Genomic DNA, 17,138 nt, shown 5'->3' with positions numbered 1-17,138 from the left:
ACCATCCCCCGTTTTAACCCCAAAAGGGAGTTGATTTCTAAAGATTCATTATTTGAACACCTTCTCATCATCTATAAGGTATACATTTTAAATTTCAAGTCTCTTACTTCAAAAACATGGGACTTTCATACAAACTTCCAACCCCCTTTTTACCCCCTTAAGGGTCGAATTTTGTAAAATTGGTTCTTAGCGGATGTCTACGCCCTATTTGTATTTGTATTTGTATTTGGCTCGATTTTCCGCATTTAGACGCAAAGGTGGTCCAATATGCGTGAAAAGTGGGCTGACTAGTTCAGCCAGCCCAGCTCCTTCCAGAAGCTCAGAAGCCTCCTGGGGCGTTCACAGGCTTCTCGGAGCGTCCTTATATCCTTAAGGATGGTAGTCCGGTGTGCGGCCACTCCCTCGCATTCCAGGATTACGTGGGTGGCTGTTTCTTCAGCAGCCAGACAGCCCCTGCAAAGAGGGCTGTCTGTTGCATTCATGATGAATAGTTGGTGGTTGAGTGCCATGTGGCCGGTAATCGTGCCAACAACTATTCTGATGTCCAGGCGGTTGAGACTGAGCAGTCGGCACGCTAGGTGCGGTGATACTTCCGTGAGTATCAATTTGGACTGTCTACAGCCGGTTTGGTTTGCCCAAAGGGCATTGTGATTTGCACGTGTACGTTGCCTTACCCACGAGCGCAGTTGTCCAAAAGGTAGCGGCAATAGGATGGTTGGGCCGGCAACCTTTGTACTGGACCCCTGTCTTGCAAGCTCGTCGGCAGCATCGTTTCCGTGCGATCCACTATGTCCTTTTATCCACTGGAGGATTACCTCATTGTGTGAGGCTAATACTTCCAGGGTTTGATGACATTCGTATATAAGACTAGAGTTAGTCGAACTGCTCTCTAGCGCTTTAAGTACGGCCATGCTGTCCGACAGAATACGGATATTGCAATCCCTAATGCCTTTTGACAGGACGGCGGTGGCTGCATGGGTTATCGCAACACACTCACATTGAAAGATGGAGCTGTGTTGGCCCAGCGTTAGTGATAAGTTGATATTGAGGTCTTGTGAGTACACGTGTCTACGCCCTATAAGGAGTTTTTCTGCCAAATTTCAAGTTTGTGACTGTTATAGTTTCGGAGATTTCGTGATCAGTGAGCCGACCTACTATCCCCCGTTTTAACCCAAAAAGGGGTTGATTTCTAAAGATACATTATTTGGACACCTTTTCACCATCTATCTATGAGAGCTTACATTTTAAATTTCAAGTCTCTTACGTCAAAAACATGGGACTCTCATACAAACTTCCAACCCCCATTTTACCCCCTTAGGGGTTGAGTTTCGTAAAATCCGTTCTTAGCGGATGTCTACGTCCTATAAGGAGCCTAATTGCCAAATTTCAAGTTTGTAGGTGTTATAGTTTCGGAGATTTCGTGATGAATGACCTTTCGCGTTTATATATATTATTATATTATTATAGATTATAGATATATATATATATATATATATATATATATATATATATATATATATATATAATTTCAATTTTCAATTCATAACTAAACACTCGTGCAGTGAGACATCTTAATTAAAGAAGAGACGGTTGCTGGTTCGATTCTTGTTTGGGACGAAAATCTGTGTGCACATTATTTATATATCACCTGTTTGCCCTTATGGATCTCCCGACCGTACCTCTATGAATAGATAAAACCATCGTAATCAGTCGCTATCATAAATACTGCTATCTGCAGTAAATCAGCATCAATGCTTCAGAATTAATGCTTCTCACATAATGGATTACAAGTCTTGACCCTGAAGTTTGACATTCATGATTGCTTCGGTTCAATGCAGTATCGTATAGTTTTATATTTGGTTTTATAATAAAAATATCCAAAGATATGCTTACGAAGCGGAAGATACCCAGCGTTGCAAAAGCTACCGATTTATCGGTAGATCTACCGATTTTGGCCCTTGTCTACCGATATACCGATTTAGCAGTGCTATCTACCGAATTTTTGAATTTTCACTTCAGCCTATCGCAGTCCACTGCTGGACATAGGCCTCCCCAAGTTCGCGCCACACATCCCGGTCTTCCGCAATCCTCATCCAGCCTACACCGGCAATCTTACGTAGAGCGTCGGTCCAACGGGCCGGAGGACGTCCCACACTGCGTTTGCCAAGACGCGGTCTCCACTCTAGGACCCGTCTACTCCAACGGCCATCGGTCCTGCGACACAGATGACCAGCCCACTGCCACTTCAACTTGCTAATTCTGTGGGCTATGTCGGTTACCTTCGTTCTCTCGCGGATAGTCTCATTTCTAATCCTGTCTTTGAGCGAGACCCCAAGCATAGCCCGTTCCATTGCACGTTGAGCGACTTTAAACTTGTGGACCAGTCCCTTGGTCAGTGTCCACGTCTCGGCTCCGTATGTTAACACAGGCAGGACGCATTGCTCGAAAACTTTTGTCTTCAAGCATTGCGGAATCTTCGAAGTGAAGACTCGACGGAGTCTGCCAAACGCCGCCCAGCCCAACCGAATCCTCCTATCGGCCTCCTTCTCGAAGTTGTTGCGGCCTAGTTGGATAGTATGGCCTAGGTAAATATAATCCTGAACAACTTCGAGAAGGGTACCATCGACCGATACCGGTATCGGTATGACTTGGTTGTTAAACATAACTTTCGTCTTATCCAAGTTCATACAGAGACCGACACGTCGGGAGGACTCGTTTAGGCCGGCCAGCATTTGGCCTAACTCGTCCAGCGTCTCCGCAAAGATGACAATATCGTCGGCGAAACGAAGGTGAGAGATGAATTCACCGTTGACGTTGATGCCCCGTTCCCCCCAATCCAAAGTCTTAAAAACATCCTCTAGCGCACTGGTAAACAGTTTCGGTGATATTACCTGTTCCCTGTCTTACCCCGCGCCGGAGGGGAATAGGTCTTGTTCTTTGGTCATTGACATGAACGGTCATCGTCGCCGCGTCGTACATAGATTTTAGTACCTCGATATATCGCCAGTCGATATGACATCTCTGCAGAGAGTCCAGGACAGCCCAGGTCTCGACGGAGTCGAAGGCTTTCTCGTAGTCCACAAATGCCATACACAGCGGTTGATTATATTCTTCCGTCTTTTGGATAATCTGCCGAACAGTATGGATGTGGTCCACGGTGCTGTAGCCATTTCGAAACCCAGCCTGCTCTGGTGGTTGGAATTCGTCGAGTCTTCTGGCGAGACGATTCGTAACAACCCTCGAAAACAGCTTATAGACGTGGCTCAGAAGTGAGATCGGTCTGTAATTCTTTAACAGAGACTTATCGCCTCTCTTAAAGAACAGCACCACCACACTCCCGGACCACGCCTCCGGCGTGGTACCTCGGTGGATGACGGCGTTAAATAGTCTTGCCAAGGCTTTCAGGACAGGTCGCCCTGCGATTTTCAACTAATGTAAAATAATTTTCTAAAAAAAAAGGTAAAATAATATTCTTAATACGGTAACACTAAAAGAAAACGGTAACAAAAAACCAATGCACGGGGACTTCCCGAAATTCTTCCCACCACGTCGAATATGACCGTTCAAATCCGCGGTGTGTTAAAACAAATTGTACTAACACGTCATATAATAGGATTCTGCTCGCATATATCAAAGGGCATGTTAATATTACATGCTTAGATAACTAAGGAAAACCTGTTATTAGGTTACTATAAGATTGTAGAGTGAGTGTGTGAGTGAGAGGAGTGATATGTTTAGTAAATAAGGCTGTTGGTTTTGTAAACAAAATAAATAAATAAATTACTTCTTTTTGTCTTCATTGTATGGACTACTTCTACAATTAATGTTTCTTAGTGATAAAACATATTGCTTTTGAGTACTTTCTGTTTCTGTAATGTAAATTAATTATAATTATAAATGGAACAAAAATTTGCACGCCGTTTAAGGTAGATTATATGAGACATTGCAACTAATAACACCTCATGTATTAACTATATTCATGCAAATAAAGAATTTGATTTAATTTAACGGAAAAAATTAAAATAAATGAACGCATTATTGAATTTAAAATACTTTTGTTTTACTCCGAGTAAAAATCTACCGATTTCTACCGATTTTTCGGAGCCAAATATACCGAATTTTTATTTTACATTTTTGCAACACTGAAGATACCATTACTATATTACTAGCTGACCTGGCGAATTTTGTATCGCCTTATTTTTTTTTATGGTCATAAATATAATAATTACATATACCAAAATAAAATATAGCCTATTTTTCCAGTTGGATCAAACTGCATACGTTCTGCAAATTTGATTAAAATCGGTTAAGGAGTCCATCGTGGAAAAACAACGTGACGCGTAATATATATAATATTTAAATATACGCTAATTTAGAATAAATATGTATAATAATTCTGACATGAACAATGGCACCAGTAAAAATAAATATTCTATAAGATTTGAAGCATAAGTCCGAATTAACGTAAATCGGGGCACTAGGGCAATCACGGTATTACTTGTATACGTAATAATCTTCGAACTCAAAAAATGGTTACAAGTTTTGAACAATAAGAACAGATAAAACTTTTAGCTATTTATTCATCAACATACATAATATCTACATTTGCACAAATATGTTTAACTTATAAACGCATCAGTAAATAGTACTTAGGCTGACACCGTATAATACTTTCTCGACAGTTTGTTCTGTAATGTGAGCACAGTCTGATCTCTGACGATCGTTTTTCGTTTACAAAGTACGGCATTCACATAACATCTAATTTAAGTTAATATGGATATGAATTTACATATACAATAAATTAGTATGTTACTCTTTAAAATACGAGGAAGCAAACTAATATTTACAAATTGAAATAATTGCATAAAAAATACACATTGTTTTTTAATAAAGAAAGTGTTACTTGAAAAATAAATTTAATTATTTGGAAATAGTACAATTGATAATTTTAACAACATTTCGTTTGTGTTATTAAGTAATATTTATAGAACATTTACATATCTAGACATGAGACATTCAAATCTTTAAGATAAAATTGATTACTGAAATCTCAATAGGAAAATATTTTATTTACTTTATGTGTCATATTATATACACAGGGTATACCAATCAAAGCTTTCACAAATGTTGTATGAACATTTCATGGAATGTTTGAGCCTTATACAAAGTGACTACATACAAAAGTGCATATTTCAATGTTTTTGTTACCTGGTAACACTGATAAATAAATACTATGAGGTCTTTATATCACAATGCACAATATATATAGTCAATTTAATGATAGGGCACTGATATGGCATTTAAAACACATACTCTATTGTTAATGACATAGTCTAGAAACACTCCAATACATTACCGATTAAATATTCTGTTCTTAGCACGATAAAGATTAAGCTTAAATTTTCATATATTATAGATAAAAATGGGTTTGCAATGCACTAATTCACTTACTTTGTGTTTACAACTATTTTTTGTAAAAATTAAAACTATAGACATATTTTAAGGGTTTGTGCTAAGAGCAAATACATTCCAAACAGTAGTAATCAAATAAAATATAGAAACACAATAACAGAAACAGAAAATTCAGAAATATACAAGTTCAACAGTTATTGAAAACTTCAAAGCATAAAGTTGCTTTTTTGGATTAATTTTGTTATGAGCACTGACGGAGGCAGGTTTCCAGGTCAAAATTTGGGCAGAAGAGTTCAGTGCTTCTTTACACTGAAAATAAAATAATAATATAATTAAATCATAATCAACAATAATTTTAAAGAAATAAAACTATAATAACAAGAGTGAGTATTATAAGTTTGACGTTAACAAATATTTTTATGTCAAAGTGTTGTATAACCAAGCAAATAAAGATTGTGGTAGATTGAGAGCAAAAAGGTTAATAATGAACAAATCACATTATCATCTAATATTTATTTACAATCACTTTACATTATTAAGTGATATCATTGAAATACATACAACTTCTTACTATAACATTATTTTTACTGCAACATAAAGAAAAATAGTTTTTTATGTATTTATTTTACCTATTTAAATATTGATATTAAACTGTTTGTATTATATTCATTAAACTACAATAAGAAAAGCTATTTTTATTTATCTTTTTGTAACATAGCATGATACAAATTAAATTGAAATAATCTTTAATTTTTATAAAAATTCTGTATTAAAATGTAAGATAACTTTTTTTAAGATGAGCACGATAAAGATTTTAATAATTTAATTAAGTATTTGATTCAACTGAGGTAGGGCACTGCAAGAAATTTCCTGCTCAAATATGGAGCAAGCCGACTGGGGAAGTGAAGCGACCATACAGAAGATCACAGCTAAATAATTCTACTTTCAAGCACTGTTGTGTTCCTGTATGTGAGTAAGGTGAACAGAGCTCATGGGGGGAATCGGGGATAGGGTCAGCAACATGCTTGCAATGCTTTTGGTGTAGTAGACGTCTATAACCTGCAGTAGTCGCTTATCATCAGGTGAGATGTATGCTTGTTTTCTGACCTAAATTACATAAAAAAAAATATGATAATTTAGCATTAGAGTTAAGTAAAGATCAGTCAAACTTTTTGTATGGAATATCAAATTATTGTTAGTTTTTTTTTTTGGTAAGATTTAAAATATCAAAAGAATTTTTTTGTGGTATGGAAAATATTAAGGAAAAACAACAGATTAAAAAGAAAAAGGAAGCAAAATACAACGAAGATAATGAAATTTCTAACGTTTAATTATAACTCATACTTACAACATTCTAGTCTCGCACAATTTATACAAATTTTTGTTCATTAAAAACCTTTGAAATGTTAACATTTTTATACACTAATAAAATAATTTTAAGTTTGTAAACAGTCAATAAAGACCGGAAATAATAACCATATTTAGTTTTTTAAAGATATGAGAAATAATTGTGCTTAAACTATTTAAATTATGATCTCTAAAATCCATGCAATAATCAATGGTTACGAAAACATATTGCCTTTATTTTTATAATGTACTGTAAATGTTAAATGTTTTATTATTTTTATAATGTACTGTAAATAAAGTAGAAAAAATTACTTACTCTTATTTTCAAGTATAACTTTCTTCTTAAGTTACTGGTTGCCCATTTTGACTTTTGATGTCATGTAAATGCCTACAATAAGCCCGAACAAACCAATAGCTGACCCAAAGATTTCTACAATGAGAATCTTAACGAAGAGGGCAGCATTGGCGGCATCAGCAAGCGCAGCTCCAGACCCAACGATACCTACAGAAATACCGCAGAACAAGTTCACCAGCCCCACGGCCAATCCAGCGCCAAACATCACGTAACCAGCCATCCAATTCTGCTGCTTGATAGCGATGTCCAAGAATGGTTCTCTGTACTGTTCCAGCATACCAGAAAGCACGATAGCCGTAATTAATCCATAAATAGCCACGGCCTCACAGAAGATAACAGAGATCAAGTTCTTAGTCTTGATTCTTGGTGCTTTGACACCTCCTCCAACTATGCTCACTCCGGTTGTGTGAATGCCCATCGCAGCACCGACGACTGAGAAAGAGACGGCGAAAGCTATTCCCAGCGTTCCCCACATGTAGGGGGATGTATTCTCCAGGAACCATCCGAAGCTTATTTGCTCACCCTTTCCATTAAGAAGGTAGTACAACGAAAATATGGGTATGGCGAGCGACAACAGCAGCACAAACAGGTAAGTCAGAAAGTATCTCATCTTGATGGAGTTTTAGGGTCAATTGGAGCTGTTAAACCTGAAGATCCCAAAAGGGACGGCCTTTTTTTCTCCAATTTCTGCCTTGACAGAAAACTCAAATCGGAGAAGTCTTGTGATCACAAGATGTCAGAGACAAGAAAAAGTGTTGCTATTACTAAGTATAATATAAGTGTTATACAAAAATCATACATGTAACACAGCCTTTATTAAATCTATAGTTAAATTTTCATTTACAAAAAAAAAGATTTTAAAGTTTTTAATAATTGTAAATTATGAAAAAGAGTAACATATGACTGGATTATCTTTCAATCTATTTTCTAATTTAAAACTTTATGGATTCTTATTATACAACACTATTTTGTCTACAAAGGTTACAGATTGATATTACTTTTAAAATCCTATTAAATATTGGGAATATTTAAGAAGTTAATACTCAAAAAACAGCATCAGTACATCTTTATTTTGTTATCCATATAAATAGGTTTTAACTATTTTATTTATATTAGTACCATTATTTTAAGAACAAAAATATTTTGTAATCATTATTTTATTAAATGGGGCAGGTAAATAAAAACCAAGGATGTAATGGTTCAAAATGTGTGATAGCTTATCGGTATTACTTTTACCTATACCAAGTATATAAGGCTCGAGTAGTCTTAAAACTTCCTTTTTTATGAAATATTATATAACTACTATTATTTTTTATATAACCATTAAATATAACTATGTCGGCAAACAAGCGTACGACTCACCTGATGGTAAGCTATTATCGCAACTTATAGACACCTGCAAACCTAGAAGTATCGCAAACGTGTTGCTGACCCTTCCCCCACGTGCTTTGGTTCTATCTGCCATTGTAAAATCGAACTAAAAAATTAAAAAATGAATTATAGTAACAAAAAAAAACACGCTTTTGTAGCTGTAATCGAACTAAAAAGTAGAAAATAATTTTTAATTATGTACAAAGAGTTTATTTTACAGTAGTAGAAGATCGAACAATCAATATGTACATACATTGGAAATTAACTTGAAAGATAATCCTTCTAAATTCTGGGACTTCGTTAAAAATCAGCATGCATCTAATAATTTATTTACAGACTATGAGATAAATGGAAATGTAGTTTCGGGATTAAGCGCTGCTAATGCTTTCGCAACCTATTTTAGGTCGGTATTCCTAACTGCAAAACCTAGATTAGATATAAATGAAATTTGTTCAGTGCCTGGTATCCTATCTGCGTGTGTTTCTGTAACTTACATATCTGAGGCTGACATCCGTACCGCAGTTCAGCGCCTTAAGCCCCGTTCGACAGCAGGTCTGGATGGTATTCCTTCATATCTTATAAAGGACTGTCTGTCTGTTTTTCAGGGCCCCTCTTCACTTTATCTTTAATCTGTCACTATCATCCGAAAAATATCCGACTGCTTGGAAATTATCTCGAGTAACACCAGTTCTTAAGAGTGGTAATAAATCTAGAATATTTTTTGAATATCATATCAAAAATTGACCGCTCCAGCGGGATTCAAACCCGCGTCTCCGACTGACCGTGTCGGCGCTCTAGCCAATTAAGCTATGGAACGATGTACCCACCAGTCACGGTCAGTCGGAGACGCGGGTTCGAATCCCGCTGGAGCGGTCAATTTTTGATATGATATTCAAAAAATGTTTAGAATCCCTAATGTATGGGTAACACAAAAATAAAATCGTACAAATCTAGAATAGATAACTATAGACCTATAGCTATTTTATCAGGCTTTGCAAAAGTTTTGGAAACAGTATTAAATTGTTATATCACTGCTCAAATCCAGTCCCGACTATCAGACTTAGAGCACGGTTTTCGCGCCCGCCGCTCAACTACAACGAACCTTATTAATTTTACCGACTACAGTGCAAGGGCTTTAGACAGAAGAAAACAAGTTGTCGTTGCCTACTTTGACTTTCAAAAAGCGTTTGACCGCGTAAATATTGATATTCTTCTAAATAAGTTTTCTAAAATTTGGTTTTACACCCACTTTATTAAAGTTCTTTGCAAATTATTTCACAAACCGCGTTCAATATATCCAGTTTGGGTTTTATCGATCTGATCCATACTTTATACTTTCTGGTGTAAGCCAGGGCAGCACTTTAGGTGCTACCCAATTTCTCGTCATAATTAACGACCTTCCAGAAGTACTCAAAAGAACCCAATGTCTGATGTTCGCTGACGACCTAAAGTTATTTATGACTATTGAAGGCAATACTGATTGCAATGCGCTTCAAAATGACATACATAATGTTTATGCCTGGAGCAGAGACAATCAATTAGCATTTAACACATCTAAATGTAAAATTGTAACGTATACTCGGTCCCATTCCCCGATCTCCTTCACGTACACCGTCGACGGCGAAGCTTTGTCTAGAGTAGATAAAATACGTGATCTAGGTATAATCTTTGATTCGGCGTTAACGTTCAATCACCACATTAAATTAACGTCTCAAAAAGCGTACAAGGCACTTGGGTTTGTTATAAGACAATCGGCAAGATTTTCTAACAAAGAATCAATTTTAATATTATGCTTTGCTTTTATTCGCAGTACATTGGAATACAATGCTTTAATTTGGAATCCACACGAAAAACTTTATAAAACCTTAGTTGAGCGAGTGCAAAAAAAGTTTGCCCGTTATTTGTTCTTTAAACTCTATGGTTACTATCCATATTTGTATCCCTCTCTTTATGAAATGGTGGGCTTGGATACACTTGAGCTAAGGCGAAAGTGTGCCCTTGTGCTCCACTACTACCATTTACTAAATAATAAAATAGATAACCCTACGACATTGGGGGCATGTGGTATATGCGCACCGCGCTGTACGGTCATGAGGCGCTCCCGGCCGCTGTTCGCGGTGGAGTGTGTGCGGACGCAAGCGGCTCGGAGCGCCCCAACGCAGTCAGCCCTTCGCTTACTTAATAATATGTTGGCCTCCAATAGTAGTATTGATATATTCGCTATGAAATCGTCTGAATTTGTTAAATATTGCTTTAAGTATTTAGAATTATGTTAATGTGTATACTCGTATTAAAAGATAAATTGTAATTTCTTTAATGTATTTGTTGTAGTGTTATTAATTTATGCTTGTTTATTGTAGGCCTTGGTTGTAAACTGTAAGTGCAATAAATATAAACTGTAATAAATAAATAAGTAAATAAATAAATAAATCATAATCAATTACTTCAAAATAAAATTATAATAAAACTTAAGTTACTAAGAGAATAATTCAATTCAGAGTAAAAAGCGTAGAGTGCATTTTACTATATTTTCATAAGTTTTACCTACTATGTTTTTATAATTCTTCTCACATAGATTTAGCTGCAAGTAGAATAATTGTTACATTTCATATATAAAGCACTCTATTTATATTGTAAATCAATTCCCAGTTGTAAATAAAACCTGATTATACCAACTAAATTCCCAGTTGTAAATAAAACCTGATTATACCAACTAAATACTTCTTAATTTATAAACATTAATGTATATTTCCTGTTCAACTTTTGGTTTCATCTTCATGATCCTGTGCTTACAAGATAATATATGTGAGACGATTTGGTAATAAGAATAACCTTAAAAACCTTAGAAATACAATTACTAGTAACAAAACTTATTAACCTTACAAATGTATTCATCTTCTTCTATAAATAAAATTGGAGTGTCTCATCATCTTCCTGCCCTTATCCCACTTATGTAGGGTCGGCACAACATGTTTTCCATGTTGTAATGTGATTTGGCTTGTATATTTTACGACCGGCCGCCTGCCTGACATCAACCCTCCTTGGGAAATTTAAGGTAAGAAGAAGGATAGGTGAGAAGGATTTATGTGAGAGAAGGATCTGGGGTTACGGATACCAGTGCCACGGATCACGGGGAGGGGTGTGTGACACTAGCAGCTAGAGTAGTCCGGGGTCGCGTACCCGTAGCGGTTCCAACTAGTTATCGGATAGATATCTAGTGGCCCCACCCTCTGGACTGGAAATAAAATTGGAGTGTCTATTTGTGATATTAAAAGAACCGCTTTTTACTAAATGCATATGTATGTATAAACGGTACATATACCAAAATAACATTTTTTACAATTTTTGTCTGTCTGTCTCTTTGTTCCGGCTAATCTCTGAAACGGCTGGACCGATTGTGACGAGATTTTTCTGGCAGATAGCTGGTGTCGTAAGGAGTAACTTAGGCTTCTTTTATTTTAGATTTTGTTTTTATTTTATAACTGCGAGCTGAACAAAATTTTTTTTTTTAATTTCATGCGGACGAAGTCGCGGGCACAGCTAGTCTAATATAAATATAAAGTAATACGTCAAATAATAAAACCTTTTTATACTTCTAATTATAATATTAAGGTAGGAAAATCGTACAGGTTCAGTCAGAGACTAGGTAATTAAGTCAGAGCTTATTCCGAATTTTTATCAGTTAATGTTGGCAGCCATTTGGCAGCTTTGTTTGACATCTATGTTTTTGTATTTAATTTGTCAGTGTCACTTTTGTGACAATCGAACGTTTTGCAAAATAGTATTATATTTTATTTTGTTTTATTATGTAGTAATGTGTAACGTACGTAAATAAAGCTTTAACAAAAGGACATGATTAGCCCTATGATAACGACAACATGGTGTAAGATATTAAATATGACATCAAAGGAGCTAAGGAATGAAAATGTTTTCTGCTTACGCCAGGTTTATTGTTCGTCACTCTTACTATTTCCTTTTTATTATTCTTGTAATATCTACGCTCCTAACTATCATCCCGTTAGTATGCCGCAATCTTCCTTCATTTTCCGAACCAATTATTGGATTCGAAACAAGAGGAACGAATTTAGGGCAACGCTTTATTGCTTGGGAAAATCTTATTGATGAAACGAGACCATCTAAAAGACTTGCAGTTAATCCTAAGGAAATAGAAGACCAGATCAGAATGAATCAATCTTACTACAATAAAATAAGCAAAGATAAATCAAGATCTGATAGAAAACATCCTAAAAAACATCATCACAAAAAGAAAAAGAACCACAACAATACATTTGCGATCACATTGTACAATTCACCAGATGTAAACACAACAGTTGATCATGTCCATTGGAGCTATGGAAAGAATGTTTCTATTGAAGATGAAAATGCAGTGTTCATTAAAAATCATTCTAGAAAACAATGGAAGTCACTCAAAAATATGCAAAGACTTCCTGACTACCATCCTAACTATGCTTCGGGTGCCTGTGGAGCTCCAGCAACAGATTATGCTCACTTAGTCGTCACATCAACAAATAACAGTTCAATGCTGTCCTTCGAAAATGTAGAAAAGGTATGTCAATTGCAGTCTCTACTTATTGAAACGGATGAAGAAGATTTTAATAGACTGTGTCAAAGGTCGACACTCTCTGAAGAAATGTGTTGCCCAATTTGGAGTGTGCCAAATTACATAGCTTTAATATCTGGTAAGAACTCATGTGAAAATTTAACTAGAGATGATGTTAAAAATGTTGTAAATATATTAAGAAAATGTGCAGGTTATTTTCACAATTTTACTTTGATGGCCTCATGTGAGTTAGACAGATGTCGGGTGCCAAAATATTGTTCACAGTTTGATGCAGTATACAATTTATTGTTCTATATAATCGATTCAGATGCCTTCGCGCCGCCTACATTTTCTGAGACATTTGTAAAAAATGTGATGATCTTTCTACCTTTACCAACTAGTAGCACTGTATTGCCCTATTATATGAAATTACAAGATTCAAGTTTATCATACGACACCCTTACTATACCAGCAATGGACTTAGGATTAAAGAATACACTGTTTGACTTGTGGATAATACAAGACACTTGGCTCATAGCGCTAGGAGGCTTTTTTGTATTTATATGTGTATGGATATATACAAAGTCATTGTTGCTTACATTATTGCTGTTTACAGCTATCGCATATTCTCTTGGTGTAGCCTATTTCCTATATGTGTATGTGTTTAATTTAGAGTTCTTTCCTTTCATGAATCTACTAGTTATAGTTGTTGTTATTGGGATTGGAGCAGATGATGCTTTTCTCTATGTAAAAGTTTGGAAAATGGTTAGTAAGCAGCTTATAAGGGACAATGTCGTAGCTGATGATAATGGCCTGACTGATATTAAAAATGTTTCAAGTGCTGGTGAGACTATACTTGTACAAATTCTTGAAGAAACATTAAAGCATTCAGTTTTGGCTATTTTCATTACAGCTTTGACAACTGCAGTTGCATTTTTTGCATCCTATGTAAGTTACATTCCAGCCATTAACTGTTTTAGTGTCTTTGCTGGCACTGCAGTGTTAGTCAACTTTTTTCTCATGGTGAGTTGGCTGCCAGTCTCAGTATTTATAATAGATGTGAAATTGTGTACTAATAGATTGATAATATTAAGTACAATTAGTAAAGCTCTTTATGAAATTGGAGGGGATATCAACATTATTCTAAATAGATTTATCATTACATGTATAATGCGATTACATTCATGTTTTGTTGTAATTTTGGGTGCTATTGGAGTCTGCAGTATTGTAATTGTATTTTATTATCCTGGACTTCAATTGCCAGATTCAAAACAGTTTCAGCTCTTCCAAACATCACATCCCTTTGAGCAGTATGATATTAATTATAGAGAAAAATTTCTATTTGAACGTTTTGGCAGAGATATAGGTGTAGGTAGTCGAATGCCACTTCGTTGGATTTGGGGTATAAAACCTATTGATAATGGAAATCATATGGATCCATTTTCGAAAGGCAAGCTAATCTTTGATGATGAATTTAATATATCAAATCCAGAATCACAAATATGGTTATTAGAGTTTTGTGCAAAAATTAAGAGCCAATCTTTTTACCAACCAACACTCGGGCCACTTTTACCAAATTGTTTTATTGAAAGTTTTAAAATGTTTATGAGTAGAAGATGTATAGACAATCTAGACAAAATTAATAGAACACCATGTTGTGAATCTTCACCGTTTCCCTATTCAAAGGAAGTCTTTGATTTTTGTATAATAAAAGCAATGGAATCTCTTTATCAAACTCCACGTGAGTTGTTTATGCCAGGAGTTGCAGGGCCTAAATTTATAAGAAGTACTTACCCCCCTAGAGTAGCAGCTATTGTTGTGGAATTTGAAAGTGTGGTGCCATATTCAATGTCTTACACAGCAATGGATGAATTCTTTATTAAAATTGAAAATTGGACCAAACAAGAATTAGAAAACGCACCGCTAGGCATGAATTGCGGTTGGTTTTTATCGGATCTCCAATTTTATGATTTGCAGAAAACTTTAGCAAGTGGTACATTGATAGCGTTAATGCTATCTGCAGGTTTAGGTTTTATGGTACTTATGCCATCGACATTTAGTATTATCGCCAGTTTTTGCGCGCTACTAGCAATGATATTTTCTTCAACTGTAACAATAGCTATACTCGTTCTTAGCGATTGGAAATTAAATGTTTTAGAAAGTGTTGCAATATCGACATCGGCAGGATTAGCAGTAGATTTTAGTCTGCATTATGCTCTAAGTTTTACAAACGCTAGTGGCACTAAATCTTCTAGAGTTAAGGTTGCAATTTCGACTTCCGCGGGGCCGACTGCTGCAGCCGCACTAACTACTGGTTTTGCCGGCATATTCCTATTGCGATCAAATCTTCTCCCGTATTCACAAATAGGGACTTTCTTAGCTTTAATAATGTCAGTAAGTTGGATTTATGCAACTTTTTTTCTTTGCTCTATGCTACACATATTTGGAAGGAATTCTTTAAAAGAAGCACCGACTGAAGAACGGAAATCTGTGTCTCGTGTTAGCTCAATTTGTTCGGCAATACCCAATTTGGAAAGCCACGAATTAGAACATTTAGCTGATAGTAATCGAACAAATATCACTCACTCTCATAGTCCTTCTAGTATAAGCGCAACAACTGTAGTTTTACATGATGACTTTGAAAACTCTTTGAATAAAATTGAGAAAAAAACACCTGTTGACTTAAATATTGACTGAATGTTAGACTTAGTAGATTGTTAATAAGAGCAATGGCTCAGTTTTGGAGTATTATTTATAATTAAACAGTATTATATTATGCAGATATTTTTTGTAGTGCTCTATTTTCTCAATTTGTGATTTTATCCTTTATTATTATCTCGTTGTATTTTAAGATTTTCATTGAAATCTGTTAAATATCAAAACGTAAGAATACTTAAGGTGACAATAACTATCACATACTAGTTCACACGACAATATAAGTCTAATCGAGCTTGGACACTGTTACAGAATGTGTTGTTCTGTTTAATTTTGTTAGACAGCATTTATTTCTATATTATAAAAAAAAAAACAATGCCACTAGTACTTTAAGAAGAGGAAGATCATGTCAATTTGTACATGTTAAATAGAAAATTATTTTTAATAAAAATCAAGCAAATTATATTAGAATAAAAAATGTTTTTTTGTAAAAGATATTGTATCGTCTAACGGCATCTATTATTATTGTATCAAATAATTCCAAGATCAACGAAAGGTTATAAGTCGGTAAAAAAGCGTACGTACCTAATGGTAAGCGATTACCATCTGATACGTATATACCCCACAACACCAGAAGCATCGCAAGCGCGTTGTCGACCCTTCCTGGGGATCCATCCTCCCAGGAGCTCTAGTCACTTTACTTACCACAAGAACACAACACTGCTTGAAAGCAGTATTATTTAGGTGTGATCTTCTGGAAGGTCCGATGTACTGCCGCAGTCGGGCCGCTTCAGATTTTAAGCAGGATATGTCCTGCTGTTCCCTACCTCAGATACGTCACATCACGCAATCAAACAATTCAATGTTATCAAAATGTTCTTAAGTATTTAAAATATATTGGAAGTAAGTATATAATATGGAATCGTTTCTGTTTCCTATATTATAACCGAAATAATTACCAGTTTACATTTATTTCAGTTCTTCATTTCGCAATATTTAAACGAAAGGGACAATATAGAACTGCAAAATTGAATAAAAAAGCAACAAGTTAGATTGAATCAAACTTTAGTTACTAATAATTGTGCTGTATTCATAAATTTAAATCGTATTCAGCGATTTATTAGTGTCACTTTTATATTTTGTTCCGTTCCAAACTTCCGAACACTTTTACATAAATTAGTATATTAAGCTTTTATTACTCATTAAGTTTAGTATTTAGCACACAAAAGTATTATCTAATTTTTTTTTTATATATATGGAAATAGACAACTGTGATTAACACAAGCTGGTTTAGACAAAGTTTGTAAGATTTTTTTTACCAAACTTGACTTGCGTAATAATTTATAGCCTATGAAGGTCCCATAGCTGGTAAATTAAAAAGGATTATTTATTCAAGGTTTACCCTTTAACTATCTTTAGCCAGAGCTATATTTTGTT

At 35.3% G+C, this 17,138-nt stretch overlaps 2 protein-coding genes across 2 annotated transcripts; one reads left to right on the top strand and one right to left on the bottom strand.

The window, feature by feature from the left end:
* Nucleotides 1-4,562: 4,562 nt before the first annotated feature.
* Nucleotides 4,563-7,870, bottom strand: LOC123654215 (V-type proton ATPase 21 kDa proteolipid subunit). The gene is made up of 2 exons (XM_045590133.1): nucleotides 7,076-7,870; nucleotides 4,563-5,721 (listed from the first exon to the last, which is right to left on the bottom strand). Exon 1 carries the CDS (start codon nucleotides 7,722-7,724, stop codon nucleotides 7,107-7,109), a length of 618 nt encoding a protein of 205 aa, XP_045446089.1. The 5' UTR covers nucleotides 7,725-7,870; the 3' UTR covers nucleotides 4,563-5,721; nucleotides 7,076-7,106.
* A 4,342-nt stretch (nucleotides 7,871-12,212) lies between these two features.
* LOC123654593 (protein dispatched) lies at nucleotides 12,213-16,179 on the top strand. The gene has a single exon (XM_045590490.1). It carries the CDS (start codon nucleotides 12,405-12,407, stop codon nucleotides 15,741-15,743), a length of 3,339 nt encoding a protein of 1,112 aa, XP_045446446.1. The 5' UTR covers nucleotides 12,213-12,404; the 3' UTR covers nucleotides 15,744-16,179.
* The last annotated feature ends 959 nt before the right edge of the window (nucleotides 16,180-17,138 follow it).

Source organism: Melitaea cinxia, chromosome 6, assembly GCF_905220565.1.
Source record: "Melitaea cinxia chromosome 6, ilMelCinx1.1, whole genome shotgun sequence".
NCBI lineage: Eukaryota > Metazoa > Arthropoda > Insecta > Lepidoptera > Nymphalidae > Melitaea > Melitaea cinxia.
Note: the sequence above shows the minus strand (reverse complement) of the source record. Positions and strands in the feature narration are given on the sequence as shown.

Bases quoted from the DNA above. Each gene is read 5' to 3' on its own strand.
- LOC123654215 (XM_045590133.1), bottom strand. From the start codon at position 7,724: ATGAGATACTTTCTGACTTACCTGTTTGTGCTGCTGTTGTCGCTCGCC.
- LOC123654593 (XM_045590490.1), top strand. From the start codon at position 12,405: ATGAAAATGTTTTCTGCTTACGCCAGGTTTATTGTTCGTCACTCTTAC.